The sequence below is a fragment of the Scomber japonicus genome, chromosome 5, assembly GCF_027409825.1.
Source record: "Scomber japonicus isolate fScoJap1 chromosome 5, fScoJap1.pri, whole genome shotgun sequence".
Classification (NCBI taxonomy): Eukaryota; Metazoa; Chordata; class Actinopteri; order Scombriformes; family Scombridae; genus Scomber; species Scomber japonicus.
This window is the reverse complement of record NC_070582.1, coordinates 30,580,685-30,602,957: the sequence shown is the minus strand read 5'-3', so window position 1 is coordinate 30,602,957 and position 22,273 is coordinate 30,580,685. Positions and strand designations below refer to the sequence as shown.

The 22,273-nt window shown below is 38.7% G+C and overlaps 1 protein-coding gene across 1 annotated transcript in view; it reads left to right on the top strand.

Annotated features, from left to right (window-relative positions):
- LOC128358906 (polypeptide N-acetylgalactosaminyltransferase 18-like) overlaps positions 1–22,273 on the top strand; it is a 157,779-nt gene that overhangs the window by 117,992 nt on the left and 17,514 nt on the right. The window contains exons 7-9 of the mRNA XM_053319309.1: positions 5,267–5,452; positions 7,713–7,850; positions 14,750–14,845. Coding sequence (XP_053175284.1) covers positions 5,267–5,452; positions 7,713–7,850; positions 14,750–14,845 — 420 coding nt within the window. The remainder of the gene's footprint in view (positions 1–5,266; positions 5,453–7,712; positions 7,851–14,749; positions 14,846–22,273) is intronic.

Genomic DNA, 22,273 nt, shown 5'->3' with positions numbered 1-22,273 from the left:
GTCTCAAAACAGGCCGTTGTACCCGTTGTAATTTTGACGTAAAATATGTTCAGAGCTGATTCATATTCTTTGTTCTGTTAAGGTTCACTCAGGTTTTGGACCCTAACCCTAACCCTAACACCAAGTGACCTGATTAGTAGAATGTAGTTCCAGGTAAGGTCTCAGCTCCTCAGGACCAAGTGGACCTTTGAAGTCTGAAGAAGTTTAATATCTTCTAGCAACCTATCTCACAGTCACACAAATCTAGCACTGTCTCACAAGTCTGCCACTGTCTCTATGGTGTAAACTTATTAACTACATCTAAAATGTTCTTCAGAAGCTTTCTTGCTTTTGAAAGGGCAGCTCGTACTGAGTATAGTAATGACCACATGATCAGACACTTTTTAAAATGAAAGCATGAAGCTGATCCTTGCATCTTGCATTTTACCTACTCAGGGTGCTTTTTCATCCCACTACAAAAGCAGAATGCACAGTAAAGTAAAATATAGATCATCATAATATGTAACAAGACTTATTTGATTCCATACTAAGGTATTGATTTAAAAACATCATACCACTAGTGTAATATCACAAGCTGATGTACAGGGAAACAGCAGGTAATATTACTAAAGCGCGGAACAAGCAAAGCATCTATCAGTTTCCACGGCGACAGATGTAGAGTGGCGAGTGCAGCCCACAGTTTACTGTACTTTCGGTCAGTCATGTTGCACTGCCAGCAGGAGGTGCTGGATTCAGCTCAAACAAGCAAAGGATACTCATGATTCAATTATGGCACACTAAATATTCTTTTTAAAATGGCTTTGAGCTGATATCATAAACATACAATGTCATGAATATAAATTGCTAAATGTGCCAAAGGCTTGTAACGTCCTGTTGTTTTTGCACAGTTTGGGTCATTGGCAGTAATGTGTCTTTCTTTGGCTCATAAAAAGCTCTTTGTGTGGGGCTCGGCCTTGACTTTCTCCATATGAGGCTTGAATGTCAAACCTATACAGCCAAGTATTATGAGTCTAATAATGGTTTTCCCCATAGCTGCTTGCAGTGTGGGGACCATGAGTGCCTCTGCAACGTCCATAGAGATTGCTTTCCATTATATAGCTCTTTTGGCATATAATTATTCTGCATAAGCCCCTACTGTAGAGACAAATTGCTTGAACACCTGTTGACATAAGCACAGAGGAGACTTGGATGGCGCATTCAGTGAAGCATAAGTAGCAAGGCCACGAACAGACGGTCTGTCTGCGGGAGGAGATCTCACCATCGCCACCGCGACCTCATCAGGTCGTGTTTTTCTGGCCCGTATCAGATGCTGCCTCCAGCTGTCGGCCGCTCCTCCCGCATTACATTTTAGCCTATTCACCGAAAGAGGGGCCAGCAATCACGCTCAGCGCTGCAAATCAGTTACCCTCTGCAGCTATGACAACAAACACTGAACTGAAATGAACTCTTTTTCAGTGGAGAGGCTCTTCAGAGCTACTGTGGAGCTCACTGTGTGGTTGTTCGTACAACAGGGCGGGCTGGAGCTGGACAGGTTTACCCGTTTCCATCTGTCTGTCTGTCAGGTTTTTTAAACGGTTGAAAGGGAACAAAAAGGTTAGCAGAAATATCTGCCAGAGTACTGACATTTCATTTCTACAGCCAACACTTCTAGTGCCACGGAATATTAGAAGTCAGAACCTGACATCAAATGTAGCTCTGACAACCCTGCCTACACACACAAACACACACGTCATTGTTGTTAGTGATTTCATACCACATACTTTGACTACAAACACATCAAGGCTGACAGGAAAAAGTCAATATTTCCATTTTTTGCCAAAGAAGCAGACTGCACTGCGAAAGACCCTTTTTGCAGATCGATGATTATGTAACTCAGCAGTGATATTTTGACAGAATCAGTTCTGCAAACGTGTCTCAAGGGCATTACCCTTACTCTAACTAATTCATCATGTGTTGAGTTTAACCCCCGTGGTTTAAGTCAGTTTGTTCTATTTCTATCTCCTTCACACCGAACAGGCATCTTTTGTTATCAGCGATTTTTTTTGTGTGTGTGTGTGTTTTTTTCTCCACTTTCTACAGAAGCGCTCCATATCTCTGGCCTGCACACTCCCATTGTGATAAAGATTGTTTTTTATGAAGCTTCATTTGCGCCGTGGCGTAATATTGTGCATATTTAATGCTCATTGTCTAATGCTGTCTTTTTTTATCACAACGGGCGGTCGTCCTCCGCGTGATTTATTATTCACAACTTCATTTGTTGTTGTCTTTCGCCTCTCATTTTCTCATTAAAACTTTTAAAACCACAAGTCCACAAGTCAGATTTGTTCCGCGTTAAAGTGGAGACGACAGACTGAGAGACAATTAGGGAAGTAAATGTGCTGCGTTTTGTCTGGTTGACACACTTACAAATCAGGCAGACACAAGTCCCAGACATAGTGTGCCAACACACATACATGAACCGTGACTGCCTAGTGTCAAAATGATGTTCCATGATGTTTGCTGGGTACTAGCTGCCACATAGCCCTGTTTTATCCCACAAGAGAAGGCTTTTTATAAGAGAAAAAATATGGAAAATAAGAAAGAAAAGACTTAAGGAGAGGACAACGGAAGAGCTGTTATTTTCTCTCTCCCTCTATTCCACTTTCTTTATCTTCCCTCTATACTTCTAACTTTATCTCCCTTCTCTTTCATCCCTTCACCTTCCCTGTTTTATATTTCACACTGTTTTCTGAATCTTTCCTATTTTCTTTCCTACTTTTTTCTCGTCTCAGTCTCTATCTCGCTCTGCACACCCACATGCTCAGACATAGATTGTTATACTCGAAGAATAGCTCCTTAAACTCCCACCCCGTGTTTTTAAATCCTTTATAGAGAATGTTGAGGTATTTCTGAAGGAAGCGTGTATTATCTCCGAATTTGGCTGGAGTTTGTGCTCCTGCCTGGGCGCTGGGCCAGTTCTACAGTTTCACTGCTGTTTTGCGGTAGCTCTTCGCTTTGGAAGGATGGAGGGAAAGAGTCTGGCCGGCAGGAGAGATTATAGCGCACACAAACAAAGTGAAAGACTGGAATAGAGAGAAAGCGGGCGTTTCCATTCAAGTCAGCATTCTCCAGCACTTGTTTGGTCGGTACACTCAGCTCCTTAGGGGCTTGAAATTTGCATTGGTTTACCTCTTGAAAGTCAGAAATTTGTGTTGCCATGGCAAAGGCATCTATTTACTAAACATAGTAGTGGCAACTGGAAAAGGCTACATTTTCCGGAAAGAGGTGAGGGTTGGAATTGGCAGTCAAAACACTTTTTGTGAAAGAAATTGAAATAGCAATTAGTGCTGAAAAGAAACTGGAAGTTTCATTGTAAGCACTGTAAATGAGTTGGGGTGAAAGATTTAATTTGAAGACTAAGTATCACCCCCTCCAGGAAATACACAGGACCACTGTCTTCGGTTACAGATGGCTTTAATTTCCTTCTCACTTCATTGCCATCATAAGCCACCATCATAAGCCACCATCGAACTGTTTAAATACACAATGTGCAATATAAGGACATGTTCTTATCACACACACACAAAAATAAACCCATATGCATTACACAACATAACACAAATAAATGTAGCTCACCGGCTGCACACAACCACAAGGGAATGAGTCCATCTGAAAGTAAATCTTGAGAACCAAAAATATAATTTCCCACAAAAATATCATTCCTAAAAACGAAAAGGAATGTCTCTCCTCATAAACTTAAAGTTTTAAACTTCTAAGCACAGATTCGCATCGCTGTCTGTATCCAAAATCACACTAAACACTTCACTCAATAGTGAGCAGCAAATCAAGATTTCAGACACTAACTAATCATCATCATTTTGTGTCATCACCATCAGCTGTAGAATCATGTGATGGTAGTTTTCACATCTTTAAAATGTGGATTGTATTGTGGGATTGTTAGCAGAAAATATTGTACATGCAATGGACACTACTTATTTTTGTCCCATGGTAGAATATTTGAAGGCAAAATATAGTGGAGATATTTACACACTCAGCATTCAGACACTCAAATAAACTGGCTGAGGGTAAATGTGGTGCACTATATAGTACATAGGGAATGATTTTAAATGCCCAACATGGAATACAAGATAAGATCCTACACAGTGTTACAAAAACAAAATCAATATCCATGAAAATAAATAGGAAAAAAGTAATATATTTAACAAAACATCAAATAATGACAAATCATATTCATGGCAGTTAAAATAGGAAATGAAAGCAGTTGTAAAGTCCATTGATGTGTGCTGAGGACAGTTTAAGGATCAAAGGATCAATCTGTAATGAAGAGAAAGATATCTGTTAAAAACACATGTTGACAAAATATAAACAGTATTATGATGAACAAAGACCTTGTTCCATTTTTAAAAATTGAAATCTACCTCAGGACCAGAAATAATGTTGAATCGAAATGACCAATTATTGAAACTCAGTCAATACAATGGTAATTTGAGAAAGGTTTGGATATAATAGAGTCTAAATCTCATGCTAAGCACCGGGACTCATAGACAAGATTCTGGAAATAACCGTGTAAAATCCCTAAACATGTGAAGGATAGGAGGAAACAAGGCAAATAGAGCTCAGACAGGTATATAAGGAGGAGGTTTTGTTTTGTTATTCAGTGCCTGTTATCCATGGATGCAGTGCTCAGTTTGCTTGTATCAAACTTTTGATGCACAGTAAATCTATTATCTCTTTGAACTCTGTCTGACTCAATGTCTTTGTGACTTTTGAAGTTCTTTTGTTTCAATTGAAAAAATACATGTTGAGAAGTTTCTGTAGTTGAATGTTTGGTGGAGCGTATTTACCTGTAACATGCTCTTACACCTCTTATATAGTTCAGATAAAAGTAACAGGCCTAACATACACAACTGAAAAATGAATGCCAGAAAAATGCACACTTGTGGTGAACCATATCCATATTTGATGGACCTGTCATGATGTGAGCAAGGCCTGTGCAGACTGTGATATATTTGACAGTTTTCACTGTCAACAGACTGCAAAGTGGTAGAAATAACAAGCACCTGATTGGACATGTTCAGTGTTTTCTTGTGATACCTTTCTATTCATGCTAATTCTATCAAGCGGGTTCAGTTGCAGCAGTGATTTAATCCTCTATTTTAAGTATTCAGGTTTGACTGGCATCTATCTGACAGGTTCTAATAATATCCATACCTGTAAGTCCCTGCAGTTACTTATGTGTGTGTGTTTTTGTGTTTGTGTAACCAAGGTATGGCAGTGTGGCGGCAGCGTGGAGGTCCTGCCCTGCTCCAGGATTGCTCACATCGAACGAGCCCACAAACCGTACACAGAGAATCTGACGGCTCATGTACGCCGTAACGCTCTGAGGGTGGCTGAGGTCTGGATGGACCAGTACAAGAGTCACGTCTACATGGCCTGGAATGTTCCACTGCAGGTAAACAGACACTACACACACGAGAGTTTGATATTATGACAGTTCTCCACGTGTGGGTGGGTGTATGTGTGTGCGTAATTATGCATATGCTTATTGGTGTGCAGAAGCTGTTGCACAAATCTCCTAGCAACCATGAGAAGTGCCAGCATGAAGGTCAATGGGAGAATTAGCTGTAAACATTGAAGGTTTAATTATACTCGAGCAAGATTGTGAGTGAGTTTATAAAGGAATGGTTTAACATTTTGAGAAGCATGATTGGAGATTAGTACCGATCAGAGGTATGATTGGGCAAGATTAGTACCACTCTCATGTCTGACATTGGTATTAATCTTCTCATCTCTCTCTTGGAAAAAAAGGAAAATAAGGGTATGTTCACCCTCAAATATTTGAGATAAGAAGGCTACTATTTTCACAATATGTGTTTGTATTCAACTCTAATAATATAGAATAGACATACTGTATAAGACACTGTGTCTGTTTTTAGTTATATTTAACTCTGTGAGGCAAGAATAACCAGTCTCAGCTTAACTTAAAGACTGTATAAAGTGAATTCAGACATTTTCTTCTAAACACATTAAATAGGTCATAAATGTATTTCTAAAAAAGGTGTAAAAAGCATTTCAACCATTTAGATTTGAATTGTGGAGCTAGGCTTCACAAACTGTGTTTCAAGATTTCTGTGTTCAGGATTTAGTGGTGATTTGCATAAACCCGCCCCTGCTGCTGTAGAGGTAGAAATACATTCATCGCACACTACTACTACTACAGTCTACAGTTAGCCAGTTAGCCGCTGAGCTAGTAGCCAAGCTAGCAGCTGAGTTAGCAGCAGAAAGCTCTCAGACATAGCGTCCATAATTCTGGTAGAGGTGGTGACTTTGATTGACAGGTGACACTTGGTAGGGGGCGGGGTTTCAGCGAACTCAGCAGGCACTCCCACAGCGTTTGGGAGCAGAGAAAGAGGCTGATTTTTACACCTTTGAAGCCTAATTTCATATGTTTGGCGATTATTTTTATTTTTATTATTTTTAATCATTCAAATTTGGCAGGGTGGTAAAAGCTGCAGTTGGTAACTTTGAGGAGAGAGAGGACTTAGCATCAAATTTGAAGGAGTACAAATTTCAGATCCCTCCCCCAGAGGAGGCTGACGTGCGCCCGACGGCACGTGACAATGGATGTGCACGTGACCTGCACGTGACTGAAGAGGCCAGGTAAACAACATGGCGCATGAATACAACTACACTCCACACAGCTAGATATAAAACGCTTTACAGTGACTTTCACATGGCTATACCTTACTTAGAAACTCTGAGATATGAGCTTGACCGAGCTGAGGAGGAAGGGGGAGGGGCCTGTGTGGAGGAAGGGGGAGGGGCTGTGAGGAGGAAAGGGGAGGGGGCTGTGTGCGTGAGCAGTGATTGACAGCTGTCAGACACTCCATTAACCACAATCCTGGCTCTGGTTGGTTCTTTTTGTCTGGTCGCGGTGGATTCTGGCAATTTGCAGTAGGAGCAGTAGGTGGGGCTAAATGAGCCTGTTTTTTTTACAGGTTACTAGTTTCATGTAATGCTGTCTTTACATCGTAACAGTCTTAGCAAATATGTAATACTTACAAAAAGTTACTTAAAGACTTACCAACTGCAGCTTTAACAACACACTTTTCTTTGGTATGTCAAACTCAGAAAACATATTTATTCTTACTTTACACGGACTAAAAAAACGGTAAATGACTGAGCGCTTCAGGGTTTCTCTTTGTAAAGTGACTTTAGCATCAGAAGTTTTAATTTTACATTTATCTACAGCCTCTATGTATACACACAATTCAGTACAAATATGTTATGTACTCAACTGCATTTTCTACAAAATAGAAATGTTGTCTTACAAGCATTACCACTTTTTCCTCTGCCCTCCAAACTCGTTATGAGATAAATACAATAATCATCTACAGTTAGATAAAGTCCAGGCCCTCTGACCGAATCACAACCATGCTGATATTCAGTGTCTTGTGCTATATGGCTTAAATAATTTATCATGATCTATATATATAATTTATTATTTTCTATGAAATGTCAGAAAATAGTGAACAATCCAGCTCATTAATTCTCACTGCAGGGCGTTGACGTTTTTTTTTTCTATTGTAAGCTCGAAGCAATTCCTTTCAGTCATGTTTGATTTCATGCAACACTGGAAGATTAGGAGGATGAAGCTGATTGTAAAACCAGAAAGTAAACTCTGATGTGTTTGTATTTATTTCCTTCTCTAGAACTCAGGAATAAACATCGGGGACATTTCTGGGAGAAAGGCCCTGCGATCCAGACTCCAGTGCCGACCGTTCAGCTGGTTCCTCTCTAACATCTACCCTGAGCTCCGATCCTACAGCAACACGGTTGCTTATGGAGTGGTGAGCTCAATTTCCTCCCTAAGTTGACTCAAGTCATTTATTGCTACTCGGAAATATGTGTTCTTAAATTAAAGTACACTGCTTTTCGTGAGATATTTAAAAAAAACCCTGTAAAGTTTGGATCCCAGTTAACACACTACACTGTAAACTTCCACACTCAGTCCCCACTGGTGACTACACGTACAGAAACTATTCAAAGCACAGCATAAAGTATTCAGGAGTGTTTGAATTCATTATGAAATAGGGACAAGACACTCCTTTTGCTTCATCAAAAATTAATGTGCCTTTGTTGTGGTGTGTGAATGTTTTTTTCCCATGTGTCAAAAGGCAGCCATATTTAAGACCCTTGATGGTTTGCTCCCATAATTAAGGTGTTTTTATTTAGATAAAGGAACAAAAGTGTTGCTGTCATATTTCTGAATGTTGGGATTTCCCATTTTTCTTTTGGTTGGCACTATATTTCTACATTTATTTTACATATATATTTTTTCGTTCTTTCTGACATTACCCATTTAGATTGGGTTTTATTTTGTAGAATTTTATTGTGTGGCCATTTCCAGGGTTGTCCATGGTTACCAACCAAATGCCAAGCATTGAAATGGCATAATAATGAGTTAATGGAAATGACTCAACATTTCCATTAAAATGAACTCTTAAATATTTCAAGCAGTAGTACTTTAAAGCTTCCATTAACACTGAGGCTAATCTCTATATTTCAGGTTTCCTGTGTTCCTCTTTTTTTTCCAGGGTTGTTTGTGATTTCCCTCCAAAATCTGAATCATATTAACCAACCAAAAGTAATGTGTTCAGAGTTATGTTGAAAGCACCTAAATTAAACTGAAACATGATTAAACTGTTCCATTAAAGCTCTAAAAAAAACAAGTATTTCAAGCTGTAAAACTGCAACTTTTCCATTACATCTACAGCTACTTCATTTTTTTTTTCAGGTTGGAACTATATTTTCCTCTGCCTCTGTAGACTGTACCCTAATTCACCTTGGATGTGAGGCATTAAGTGGATTTTTTCTTTTAGGTTTTATATGAAGAGTTTCATAGTGTGGCTATTTCCAGAGCTGTCTGCGGTTTACTGGCACAAACTGAAACCAAGCACAAATCTTGAGGTTATAATCCTCTTTTATAAGCAGACAAATATGACAAACATCTACATTAAAACTTTACTTTTCCAGCTATTTCAAGCTCTCCCACCTTTACTTTTCCATTAACACCAGAGCCTAATTGCACGCACAACTTGTGATATACCGTATGGTTCCCTGTGCTAAGAGCTCACTTCAAATCACAGCAGCAGGGTACTGAAAAGACTAAACCTTTTTACAGCACTTAATTTCCACATGACTATTCTTCTCTTCAGCTAACGGCTGTCAGAGGATTTTGCATAATTGAAAAATGACCGTAATCTGTTGAAAGCTGAGCAGAATTATCCCACCGCTCTGACTGCTCCTGCTGATAGAGGAAGAAAAATGACTACTTCTAGGCCGTGTCCAAGTGTTAATAATATATTTCCATTTTTGATTATGATCTTTGATCTTTGTGGTCTCTTCTTAACCTTTTAAACTCCCAGCTTGAGTGCAGGTGTAGTTTCAGGCTTCTGTCTTACGCGAGCTAGACTGCAACAGTCTGAAAATCATCATCCTGCAGGTTGAAAAGGTTTTATTCTTTCAGCTTTATTGACTCTGCATGAGTCAAGTCTGTCATTGAAGAGAAGAAAAAGAGATTATAAATTGATGAGGGGTTAAAAAAAAAAGGTTGGTACGGTTCCACGCAGACATTAGCAGAAGCAATTGAGTCTCGAGCTCTGAAAACAGCCTCCGTACCACGTCTTGTTTGTTGTTCGATAAACACTTCAATCACTGTGCGAGCCGGATGGAGTTATTTGTTGACACTACTGAGCATGTGCGGGGACTCCGCTGCGAGAACATGAGATGAAAGCGTTGCTGCAGTGACATCTGAGAGATGTAGATATGAAGGGTACATATTTGACAAAAAACAAAGCCTCACAGGAGTTAGCGGTTTGGAGTGAGAGCAACAAGTGTTGTGGTGTGATACCATCTGTGGATGCTGTTTCTTCACTCATCTCTTTTTTAACATGAAACGAAAGCTGGAGAAATGCAGCGCTCATGCAAGCTAGACATGGAACAAAGGGGAAATACTACATCAAGATCTGGCAAGCAGTTTCTGATGAAACGCAATCACTCACTGTCACAGGCTTAAACTGTTTCACCATCTTTCACCAAGACTCACTGAGATCATAACAAATCCACCCAGACACCAGAGAGAAAGGTTTTTAATTATTTAGATGTTTGTCATTTTCCTGTGTTATAACTTTATAACTTCTATAACAGTTCAATTATATTCTCTATATTTTTTTTCCTAATATAAATGTTTAAATGCTGTCGAAAATGTATCCACACAGTCAGGAATAGATTTTTGTGATGCAGAAATAATTATTCATTTATCGCTATAAATGGTAGAATTACTGAAAAATACCAGAAACGCCATATTAAACATCCACCATGTATACAAAGTATACAACCCAAACCCAACACAAACTTTTGGCTTGAAAACAAGGTGTTTTCAAGCCTTTAGTCTATTGGTTGTGGTCAGACTCTGTGGATGAATTGTGTTCCCCTTGGTTAAAGCAACTTAATCAGGAGGTCGGTGGTTTGATCCCTGACTCCTCTTGGCCACATGTCAGTGAGTCCTTGGGTTTCCCATTGCACAACTCCATAGACAACAATGCTGTTAGCATTACAAGAGGTTAACATGGCTAGTTTATTCATCGCCATGTAGTTAACTTCATTACTTCGCAATACACAAAGTTACAGTAATACAAATAAATTCCTGAGCAGATATACACCAAACACACTCGTGAATATGGACCTTTATTATGAGAGGGACCCAAACCTGAAAAGTGGAGTATCCCTAGTGGAGTAGTCCCTTAATGTAGCTCTACATTCCCCCTGCTGGACCCCTCTGGTTACTACAACAACTCTTAGAATTGATGGTGTTATGGTGACATTATGAACATAAAACATGAGAAAATACACAACGCTCATGGGTGGAATAATGTACCAATGCATATTATTCCATCTGTCATACAATCAACTTGCTTTTTGCCTTTGAGCAATGCACTGAATCCCTACCAGAACTGGGGCTGCTGCAGTATAGCTGAGCCTGACCTCTGAACTCTCTGCAAAATCGGGCAGAAGGAAAGAGAAATACCCTCTGGGGATCAGTAAAATACCAGATGATTGAACCGGTGTAATAGGTGTGACAGCAACGTGAGATATTGTGAAATAGAAAGCTAAGCTCAGGCCGAGCTGAAACCCCCGCAGGACTGTATGTGATGTGACTGCAGAGGAGCCCTGGGAGGCGGTGGGATGCAGCAAGTACTGAGGTAGAAATGTAGTCAGTGATTTATCTACGAAGCAAGTGGGATGAGTGGGCATTTCGATGAGACCAACTACACAGATGGATAAAAAAGCTGTATGTAGAATAGATTAATAGAAAATGAAGGCCTCCTCATTCATGGTAAACTCCAAATCATGCACCTTTAGAAATCTGTTTAGTATCACATTGGACCCAAAAGAGTCAGCCAGTAACCCTTTTCATTCATCTTTAAAAATGTTTGGTTTTTGAGAAACATTTATTAAGAATGGTTAAGGTTGAGTGGATAAAAAGACATTTGTGTTCAAATCATCACTTTTTTAAGGCTTAGGATGTCTGCGTCTGAATGTGTATAAAATAAAAGCATAAAATGTAAGCTGAACTTTTACCACAACCGGTACAAACATTTTAAGGCAACTATAATATTGAAGCTCTCCATTATTACAACACTTTAGCTGCAGTTAAAGCTGCATATTGTAAGATTTTGGAGGCCAACTCTCCACTGGAGCTGTTTCAAATCTGAGCTGACTGGGTCTGATCATTAAGATTATGTCTTGACCCGAAAGTAATGTGTGTTTCTGTGTAGTTTGAAAAAAAAGGACATTATAATGTTTTAATCTTCTAAAGTTCTCCCCAAACTCAAGCATCAACTCATGACCCCTACTAGAAACTTGAACAGTATGCTACAATGTTCCTAAATAAGAACCTCCGCCTTCTCCGTCTGTGTTCTTCAAATCTATAATTATTTGTGGTGGAAAGTTTTTTCTGAGGTTGCGTTTTTTGACTTCATAATGCAATTTTATGCATTTAAATGCGAACACTCTGTGACTCTGTAAAGAGTCAGGCTTTGACATTAAAAGACATGTTCACAATTTTTCAAGTGTGTCTAAAAATGTTCAAGTATGTTAGGTACCCATATGTAATCCTTCCTCCTGTTCATACTAGCTACTAAGATCCCTTTCAAATTCATTTTCAATGTAAGTGATGTGGGCCAACGGCAAAAATGCATTTAAAATTTAAATTAAACATTTTAATCTGTATAGCTTATACGAGGCTTCAGCAGTCTGAGTTAGTCATAATCAAGTGGCTGTCTGCCACACTTCTTTTTAGTATCAAATTCCCTCTTTGTGTTCCCCTGTTGAGCTGTGGTGGAAGTATAGTAACAAAAAGAGGAACTTTGGCACAAAAACTCTGTAACATTGAAATATATCTACTGGAGCTTCATATTTGCTTCAGATACATTATGCAGATGCATTGGGAAGGGATATCTTCTATTCCTACATATTATCAATTATGATCATATTGTACTAACCATGTAACTTCTTGAGATCTGAGAACTAGACAGTATAAAAATAAGTAAGATGGAGGCACCAAAAAAAAGCAGGAATAAACTAACGTTTTCAAAGAACAAGGACAAACTGAAGTATATTGATCACACGTGCTAATTTACATATATTGTATAATTAGTCTCCAACGTGAAATATAGCCAAATTAAAAGTGTAACATGCAGTCCAAAAAGTACAGATGATTTTCCTTTGTGAAATATTACTTTGCAGCTGCCAAAAAAGAAGGCGAAGGTTAGTACAAAGTGTTTGTATTACTTTCTCCTGGCAAGCAGTAATTAGCCTGCAGTGGCTCCATTTGTCTTCAATTCAGCCACACAACCAGAGCTCTGTAGTGCACCACTCCATCATAATGGGCTAATTAATAATGCAGAGACAGAGAGAGAAAGACAGAGGCTAGAGGGGAGAGAGAGAGATGCAAATAGGGAGAGAAAGACAGATCTGTCGTAAACCGATAATGTGCTTCACACATCACATCTAGAGAATAAAACCACATGTATTTGTAATTGGCTGAAAGAAATACTACCACATTTTGAACTTGGCTTTTTTCCCCCAAAGTGTAATGATAATATCAATATCAATCTAATGTCTGTGTGTTAAGTAGCCTATACAGCTGGAGTCAGAATGTGTGTAGGCTAGCTAAACTAGCTAAACAAAGGGCACAGAGGAACAGCTAGTTTGGCTCCGTCCAAACTGCCAAAGTAAAAAAATAAACTTAACAACACCTCTTAAGCTGACCAATTTCCCCAAACTCTCCATGTTGTTTCTAAATTTCTGTATATGTATCTGTAAAACAAAAGAAATACAACAGTGAATTAGTTAGCTTGTGTTGATAGTGTGTGTAGCAGCTAGCAAAGCTCCAGTCTTCAGACTCTAGTCTTAAAGGACGGGTTCAGTCTAGGTTAGCATTAAAGGATAGCTTCACAATTTTAAGTCTTAAAACAGTCTTAAAACAACCAGCTCCCAACTGAATGCAAAGACATGTGACTGATACCAGACTTTTTGATCTCGTTCTCAGAAGGCAAGCTAATATTACTATACTACATTTTCTTTCCCGAGTTTTTGTGATCAAATCAAAGGGTGCAGAGCAACATTAAAACATGCCAGGTGCTCACAGTTATAAAATTGTAAATGCTAGGTGAATGCAACGTGCACTAGAAGTTACACCGGTCCACTATAGACTAGGGGAAGCCCCTGGACTTACTTTAGGCACACTCGCACAAAGCCAGGGATATAGTGGAAATGCCAGAAAGAGGAATCAACCAGAGTGGAATGTGACATTCCACTCTGGTTCATTCCTCTTTGTACACATGCCCTGAGGAAGATTCAGTGTGGGTCAAAAGCAGATCAGCATTCTCCTTTTGATGATATTTTCTAACTTTGATATGCCCTAACCAACAGCGGCATTTTAACTACATCCTTGACTCGATGCGAGTGTGCCTGAAGTAAGCCTAGAGGCGTCCCTTTGACCAAAGGCTGCTGAACTCTGACAGCCTAAAATTGTGTTAAGTGAGGAGATAAATTTGTTTATTAGTGCTGAAAATGTGATGACTAAAGCAGAACTTAAGTACGTTAACGATAGGGGCATTATGGCTGGAGAGGCTTAGTAGCTGATGCCTGTTGCCACTCTGCTGAACTGACTGGTTCACTGTGTGTTGTGTTGTATAATCAGTGTGCTAATCCAACAGGGAAAATCATCAAACATCCTGGCGGACATTCGACAATACTGGTTTTCGAATTGTCTTGTCTTCATTTAAGCACCTTACATACTGATGAAGCCCCTGTCACTTTTTTCATAAGTGACATAATATCACAATCAACAAAATAGTAACTTCATCGAGTGTTGCCTTAATTTTTGTTTACATGATGCAAATCGGAAAGTTCTATTTATATCTTTAGTTGTCTGATGTGCCCTCTAGTGGAATCCTCCAGCAACACACAAAATACGTATGTAAAATTTGTATGTGAACAATTTCTTCTTCCTATTTCTGATGTATCCTACAATAATTTGACATATAATGCTTGTTAAAACACATCTACAGAGAGTTTTATTATAATTGGATACATTGTATACTTTTTCATTTTAATTTTTTCTCTTTCCTACTCCTTCCTCACCTCTTACCCCCTTTTTATCTCACCCTCATTTTTCCAGTTGAAGAACAGTCTCAGAGATGACCTGTGTTTGGACCAGGGACCGGACACTGACAATGTTCCTATCATGTATCTCTGTCATGGTATGACACCACAGGTCAGTGGGCTCTCATTTTATTCTGCTTTGTTCTCTGCAAACACATGGAAAAAAGGATCACACAGGCGAGGTTATCAGCAGGAGGTAATCGGACTGCCTTGCCATCTTTGTTATTTTAAATGAAGGATTTAGAGTGAGCAAACGTTGCATAAGGTTGCATGATATTAAGAGAAATGTGTGAATGATATCGCTTTATTCTCTAGTCAACAAAAAGTGTCTGTGTGAGACTAAAACACATACAGTTGTCCCACTTCTAAACTTAAAGCCGAAAATTATTGTAACATAAAATTATTTGTTGAGAACATAACTTAATGTCATGGTTTTGCCTAAACTAATGGGTCATCAGATAATTACCAAGGTGGGAAACAAAATTCAGAATCTTTTGTCAAATATTTGCATTTCTATAGTAAAATACTTTTGTTTGACCCTTTCATGCCTGTAAAACAATTTTAAAACAACAAAATTGATTTGATTTAATTGCTCATAATTAATGGAAGCAACCTGTTATATCTAACATGCCGAGTTTATTTATATATCCACAAACACAGAACAACATTAGCATACATCTGAAGTCATGTGTCTATCCACCTGATGAATTTAGGTCTCCATCATCTCCTGAGGAAAATAAACTTGCAAAATTCATCACTCTGTTCACCAATTAGTCTCTAACTTTGTCTGTCTGCTCTTTGGTGCTAGGCAGGTATAATGTACAGTGGATTTATTAGAGCATTTTGGCTAAAAGAAACAGCTTCCTGCTGCTGGAAATGATTTTGATAAGAGCAGAGTTGCCGTCCAGACGCCAAAATAATGAGATAAAAGGTATTGTAGAGCTGAAGGGGGGAGTGGTAATTCTCTGTAGGTTTGTCGCTATAAATGACCTCTTTCACATTACACATAATGTTTTTACTTGTTAATATGAAAATATTAGTGCAGCTTAAAACATTCCCAAGTATATAGGGAATTGGACTGTTTGTAGTAGGTAGTAAAAGCAGATTGTAAATTGTGGTGTCAGCATGCATATAGGGGCATCAGCAAAATCGAGTTATGGGGGCTGGTAATTTACATAAATGAAAAAGTCACATTTCCATAATGACTAAGCTGGCTAATTAGAGGGAGAACGTTAGCAAAAAGTCAATCTATCACTATGCAGTAATAACACCGGTTTGGCATGTGCTGTTTAGCTTGTAGAGTGAAAGTGTTTGGCCTTTGCAGCTGAAATATCTGCAAACTAATCCTTGAGTCACCCAGGCCAATCAACAACTCTATCAGCCCTCTGCAGATTTAAGGCTATTTGATTCTAAAGGGCAGTAAAGGCTGCACTTGTTGCCCTCTTTAATGGAGGCAATGAAAACACTTCAAACACCAAGGGAGTGGGACTGTATGTTTCCACTTCTCACCACTTCAGCTTAGCAGATTAAAAATTAATGTTTTACTGTCATTATATCATGGATGCCATAAAGAGGTCAGCATAATCACAACCAGACTCAACTACATCTCGGGCCACTCCAAGCCTTGCCTCCATTGTCAGTAAAGTTAATAGCTTTGACCAGCGCCTTAACATCTGAAACATCAAACTTTTTATCTGGGTCATACTCAGCAATACAGGATCAGCTGCTGAAACAGCTGTGCTAGCGTTTCTCTGTCTCTCCTGTCTTTTCCCTTTCACATCTTCACTCTCCTGGAGACATCATAATCAGCAGGTGCTGGTACAGAAATTGAGTTGTAATGGTACATTTTCATCTCCCTTACTGTCTTTATTTATTTCAAAACATGAAATAGAGATGGGGAAATGGTCTTGAGCTTTTTTTACCTGAAAATAAAAAGCTTAATACTGTGTTGTTTTGGCTTGAGAGGCACTCTGTGAAAAGTTTTCACATTTACAACATGGACACTGGGGATGGGGAAGACAGATAGCAGGTAAATGTATTCAGCCTGTGGCAGAGCAGATTGCCCTCAGTACCAGCCAGAACTGCCCAAATTGAAGCCTGTGGGCCAATTTTACATCCCTCCTCAGGGACATAGAATGATGCAGTATTATTAATTTGGCCTGTATGATTCTAATTTGCGAAAAGTTGTTTTGATGTAACTCTAACACGACTATGTTCAAAGCTGAGCATGTGCTTCTCCAGTTAGTGGAAGCGGAGCAAGATTTATCTGGCAATGGAGTTATTCAGTGGTATTAAAGGCAGAACAAATGAACAGATAATTTGTTCGCTTGTATTTGTGGAGGAATTCCGGCTTACCGAAAAGAAAAAAGACTTTTAGCAGGCCATAATTTACCCACTGCACTGTAAAACGTCTCCAGATAACAGTGATATTTCTTGGCTTTACTAGGATAAGTCAAGATAGCAGCAGAATATCATTACACAGTACAGGATCAGCAAGGGGAACTAATCACTTTATACACTGGAGGTATTTGGGCTTTTAGAATCATACATTACGCTGCACGTTAAAAGGAAATTGAAGTTATTATCTGTCCTGTACCTGCTGCTGTAATCATCGAGGGATTAGTGAAAGTTAGTATATAATAGATAGATCCATAATCTTTGCAGTTAATGGATATTCTCATATGTACACATAAATGGCTACTCTGAGCATTCACCATAAGAAATGTTAGACTTTGGTGTCTAATCCTGATCAAACTGACACATGGTAAAACAACACTAACCTCATTTTCACTATCAAATCCAGTGTATATTGATCTTGGGCTCATTGGCGACCGCCAAAGACGCCATGTGTAAAAGTTCTGAAAGATCAGCCTGAGGATGTAAAGCAAAAAGCAGCAGGAACTGTTTCATAATAAACATCAAAGCCTCAAATATTCCTCTGGTCCTCTGTCATGCCTTTATCACTTTTCACTCTTTATTCTTTATTCATGTGGAGTATCTTTTGTAATTCTGTTACTCCCACCAGTCCATCTTATTCCCTGTATAGATCCTTTTATTCTGATTCATCCAATCTTTCAGATTACCTTGAGTCCTCCTCTTTCTGAACAGATTCGCTCCATTTCAGTGTGTGTGCCTGTGTGTCCGACGGGATGGATGGATATGGCTTTGAATACCTGATGAAGTGTTGAATGTCAACGATGCATAACGTTCCTCAATTTCCTTGGCGGCCACTCGACACGGACGAGGGGAGCGAAGCCTGGGAGGAGATGCAAGATGGGCAGAAAGAGAGAAAGACACTTTAACAAACTGAGATTGAGAAAGATATCACAGGGAGGAAGGAATTCGTTGGCAGGCGTTCAACTAAGCACTTTTTTATATATGCCGGTAAATGACCACAGCTGCCGACCTCATGGTGCATTCATGTCACATCCGTTTTACCCGTCAAATGAAAAAAATGTTCACCTGAAGGTCCTGATGACTGGAGACTCTGATCTCCCACTTGGAGTTAGAAATTGTGCAAATGTGTCACCTTAAGTGTAAGAGACTGAGGACTTTAGAAGTTTTGGCAGTGCTCATACAGTATGGATTTAAAGACTCATGACTCATACATAGAATATCAAAAAATAGTTGTTGCAATAAAGTGAGTTTTTCAAGCATGCACTCGTGGGAGGAATAAGTATTGATTCTTTATTTAAAGCTGCACTAATCAATGTTTTCATAAGAGCAGTGGATCAAATGACCATGTGTCATGTGAAAAGGGAGGTTCTACAGTTCCCTTCAGCTCTACAGAACCTTTTAGCATCTTTAAGCTCTATGTTTTGGTTTTACAGGGTGGATCATACCCATCAACAGTGTTTGTTGCTTCAGTTTGTATAGGGAAAAGTACAAAAATTGACTTCGGGGCAAGTAGATTTCTGACCCACTTGCCCCGAAGCTGCTGTGCTTTGGCCTTCAGTTTTTCACCACCAGAGCTAACTTACTGGTGAAGTTTGTGTTAGCATTATTAGTGCTATACTAGCAGCCATTTCTCATTAGAATCAAATGCATCTTGTCAACTAGCTACAGCTGTCAACTAGCTACAGCTGTCAGCTAGCGACAGTGTCTATAGTTTTCCAGCAAGTTGTTTCTCTTCTATCATGACCAATGTGCATTCTGGCTGTGTATACATCTCCCACTGTAAGAAACCACAGGAAACCATTTTCTAAAATCAGTGTGGCTGTTGAATCAGAGGCTAACTTCAGCCCTGCAGGATGTTTTGATGACATTTATTTGACAAAATAGTGAGAAATTGCAGTGGAAATTAAGCAGGTAATACAAATCTGATGTGTGCCTCAATATCGATATGGCCTAATCTCTATAAACAGATACCTGCATATAAATGTATCTGTAGGCAACAGGTCAAGATTTTGGTACGAGAAGCCTTCTGGCTGCTGTTTGTAGTCTGTTTGTAGTCCAAATAGAATTGACCAATCCCGTTTGAGCGAGTTTTGGTCACATGCAGGTAAACAGTATGTGTATTTATCTGTATTCTTATGCATACATCTGTTTTAGGGATTAGCTGAAATATCGTTTGAAGCGTCTCAAGTTGCTAATCAGACTATAAACAAAGACTAGCACATGGAAAATGAAGTCTTATTAGATGTTGCCCCAGAAGCTAATCGTTGTCAGACATAGCCAGTGGGCTCCGAGATTGGGTTTAGCTTTGCTATGAAGATTGGTTTGTGGCTGGATCAAAAAAGTCTGAAAACTAGACCTTTGAGGGTATTTACTCAGCACAGTTGTGTGTGTGAGTGTGTATGTATGTATGTGTGTGTGTGTTAGGATGTGTGGGTGTCTACACAGCAAAAATTATCAGGATATTGAATTTAAGTAGGTTCAAGCAAAAATGAACAAGCTGCAGGAAATGTAGCAGATTTTGATGTTTGTTAGAGGCTGGAAAATACAGCCAGGGCTTGATAAAGAGTAACAGCACCAAGTAGATGGAGTTTAATCGAAGATTAAACTTTGAAACACAGCCTTGCAACTTGGAAAAGAGAAAAGGCTTGTTTTTTAACAGGGATTTTTTCTTACTTTAAAGTGGGCCTATTATGTTTTCCCTTATTTCCAGTCGTATATAATGTTACAATGTGGGATGTTCATATTAAACATAGCCAAAGTGTCAAATAATGAGGGAAATTAATGTTGAAATGATATATACAAAAATAATATTAGTATTTCAAAGGGGAGTTGGTTTGATACAAAAAAAAACTCAACCCAATTACCAGATTTAAACTGTTGGCAAATAGTATGAGTGTTTATGTATGTGTGTTTATCAAAGAAACCCAATTACTGGACCTTCTAAAAGAAAATCGATTTTTGAGAGTGTGTTGTTGGTATCTATTCATCAGGGGGAAAGAAAATGCATTCACAACCTCCCAGTGGGATAAAACACCATTTTATTTTTTTATATAAATTCTTGCAAGGTGTGAATTTTTCCAACAAGCTTCTACTTTCACAGAAAAAAACAAAAAAGAAATGTAAGCGACGTCAAAAGCAGGAGAAGATAGAGGAACCCGCTGGTTAATTTTGCGGGTCATTAAAAGGCGATGGATATAAAATGGAGACATTGTAATGGTTGTTGTTTCACTAAAGTAATCCATTTTGAAAATGACTGTGTCTGTAAGCCTATTAAAACTGGGAGCAATCTGATCAGTGTTAGATACTGTAATGAGCTCTCTCCCTCTTTGTGTGTGTGTGTGTGTGTGTGTGTGTGTGTGTGTGTGTGTGTGTGTGTGTGTGTGTATTAGAAACTGGAAAACATTTTTTTTGTCAGTTCATTACATGATCTATAAATAACAGCTTTTCTGTAGGTAACCTCATTGTTTGCTTTCCCTCTTAAACTCTCCTCCTCTACCTCTTTCCTGCTGCACTCGTCTGAAAGAACCTCTCCATTATGTACTGAGACAACTTTGCAGCTGGTGTGTGTTGCTTGTGTGTGTTTGTGTTGTCTTCCTGCCACCAGAGCAGATGTCTGAGGGAAACACCAGTGATTAGCCTGTCTAACGACATCCCCTGCTGTCAGTAATAAGCTGCCTCAGTTACAACACTTTCACAATGTGTCCAGGTAGCAAACAAATCTGCGTGTATTATAGCTCAGCATCATCAGGGGTTAATTGTGTCATTATCTTTGAAAGACTTATTAGGAAAGGACAGAACAGTTCATATTTCTTTGCAATGATCATTTTATAAATAATAATTGTCATATTTTAAATGTCAGCTGTAATTTAATGATGATTCTCACAAAGGCTATGAATCACAAAAGGCCAGTGGGGACAGCACTGTATGTTAAATTGTCTCTCTTGTTATGAATCCTCATATCTTGAAAAATTGTAGCTGCTTTGTTTGAGGTGCTTGTTGAGACCACAGACAATTATAGTATATCAAGTTAAAGACTAGACCTGTCATGATAACTTCTTTTGGACGATATATTGCCTCAGAAATAATCACGATAAACAATATTTTTGTCATTTGATGATCATTTTATACCACTGATATAATGATAATATAATATAATAATGCAAGGGGATGTGGGGGCTGGGATTGGAGAGTGGGAGCTACACTTCTGTAAAAACACAGACTGTCATTATGGGTCAGGAAAGAGTTATTCACCTTTAATTCCATATAAGCGGCGCCGCTCACTTCTACAGTCTCCTCTCAGGACATACACAGTGTGGAATGGAGGACACTACTTGCTTAGCCAATGTGACATGAATAGCCTCTTAGCTGCTAATGTGAAGTGTGACAATACTGTGATCAAGTTCATGTCCATGTATCATATGATAAGCCCATATATAGATATGATGATAATTATGTTATTATACAATATGTCTATAACATAATTATTGTGACAGGCCTAGTAAAGACAGTAAAAAGATACTCAGTGAGTGATTATGAAAGACAAGTTTCATACATGGGAATCATGATAAGTTGAACGGCAAAGGAAGAATGTGTTTTTTGTAACTGCCCTGCAGAAATAAAGTGTTTTCTTATCTGACGCTCCTAGGGTTCAAGAAGAACTTAAAGGATGTTAAAACAATAGCCAGGAGCTCAAATGAACATTAAAATAGTTTTTTCTTACCATAATTATTCCTCTCACATTTACAATATAAGTGAGACTGTGTAAAAATATATTAAAAAAAAAAAAGTTTATCTGAAGCTAATTACAATTCAGCGTCCCAAATGAGTCCAATCGAGTCAATATGTTTCAACATTACAGTCTTAGTGCCAAAGTTCTTCTTTTTGTGACTATACTTCCACCACATCTCAACAGGGAAACACTAAGAGGAAATGATGCTAAAAAGACTGTAAATGTGTCAGATATCACTTGATATGACTAACTCACACTGCTGAAGACTCAATAGAAGCTTCACATAAACTTTTAAATGACTGTGTGGACACACTGTGGATTTTTCACTTACATTGAAAGGACATTTAAAGGGGATGTTTCTTATGGACACCTGACTGTTGTTTGAAGACACACTTGAAAAAATTGTGAATCTGT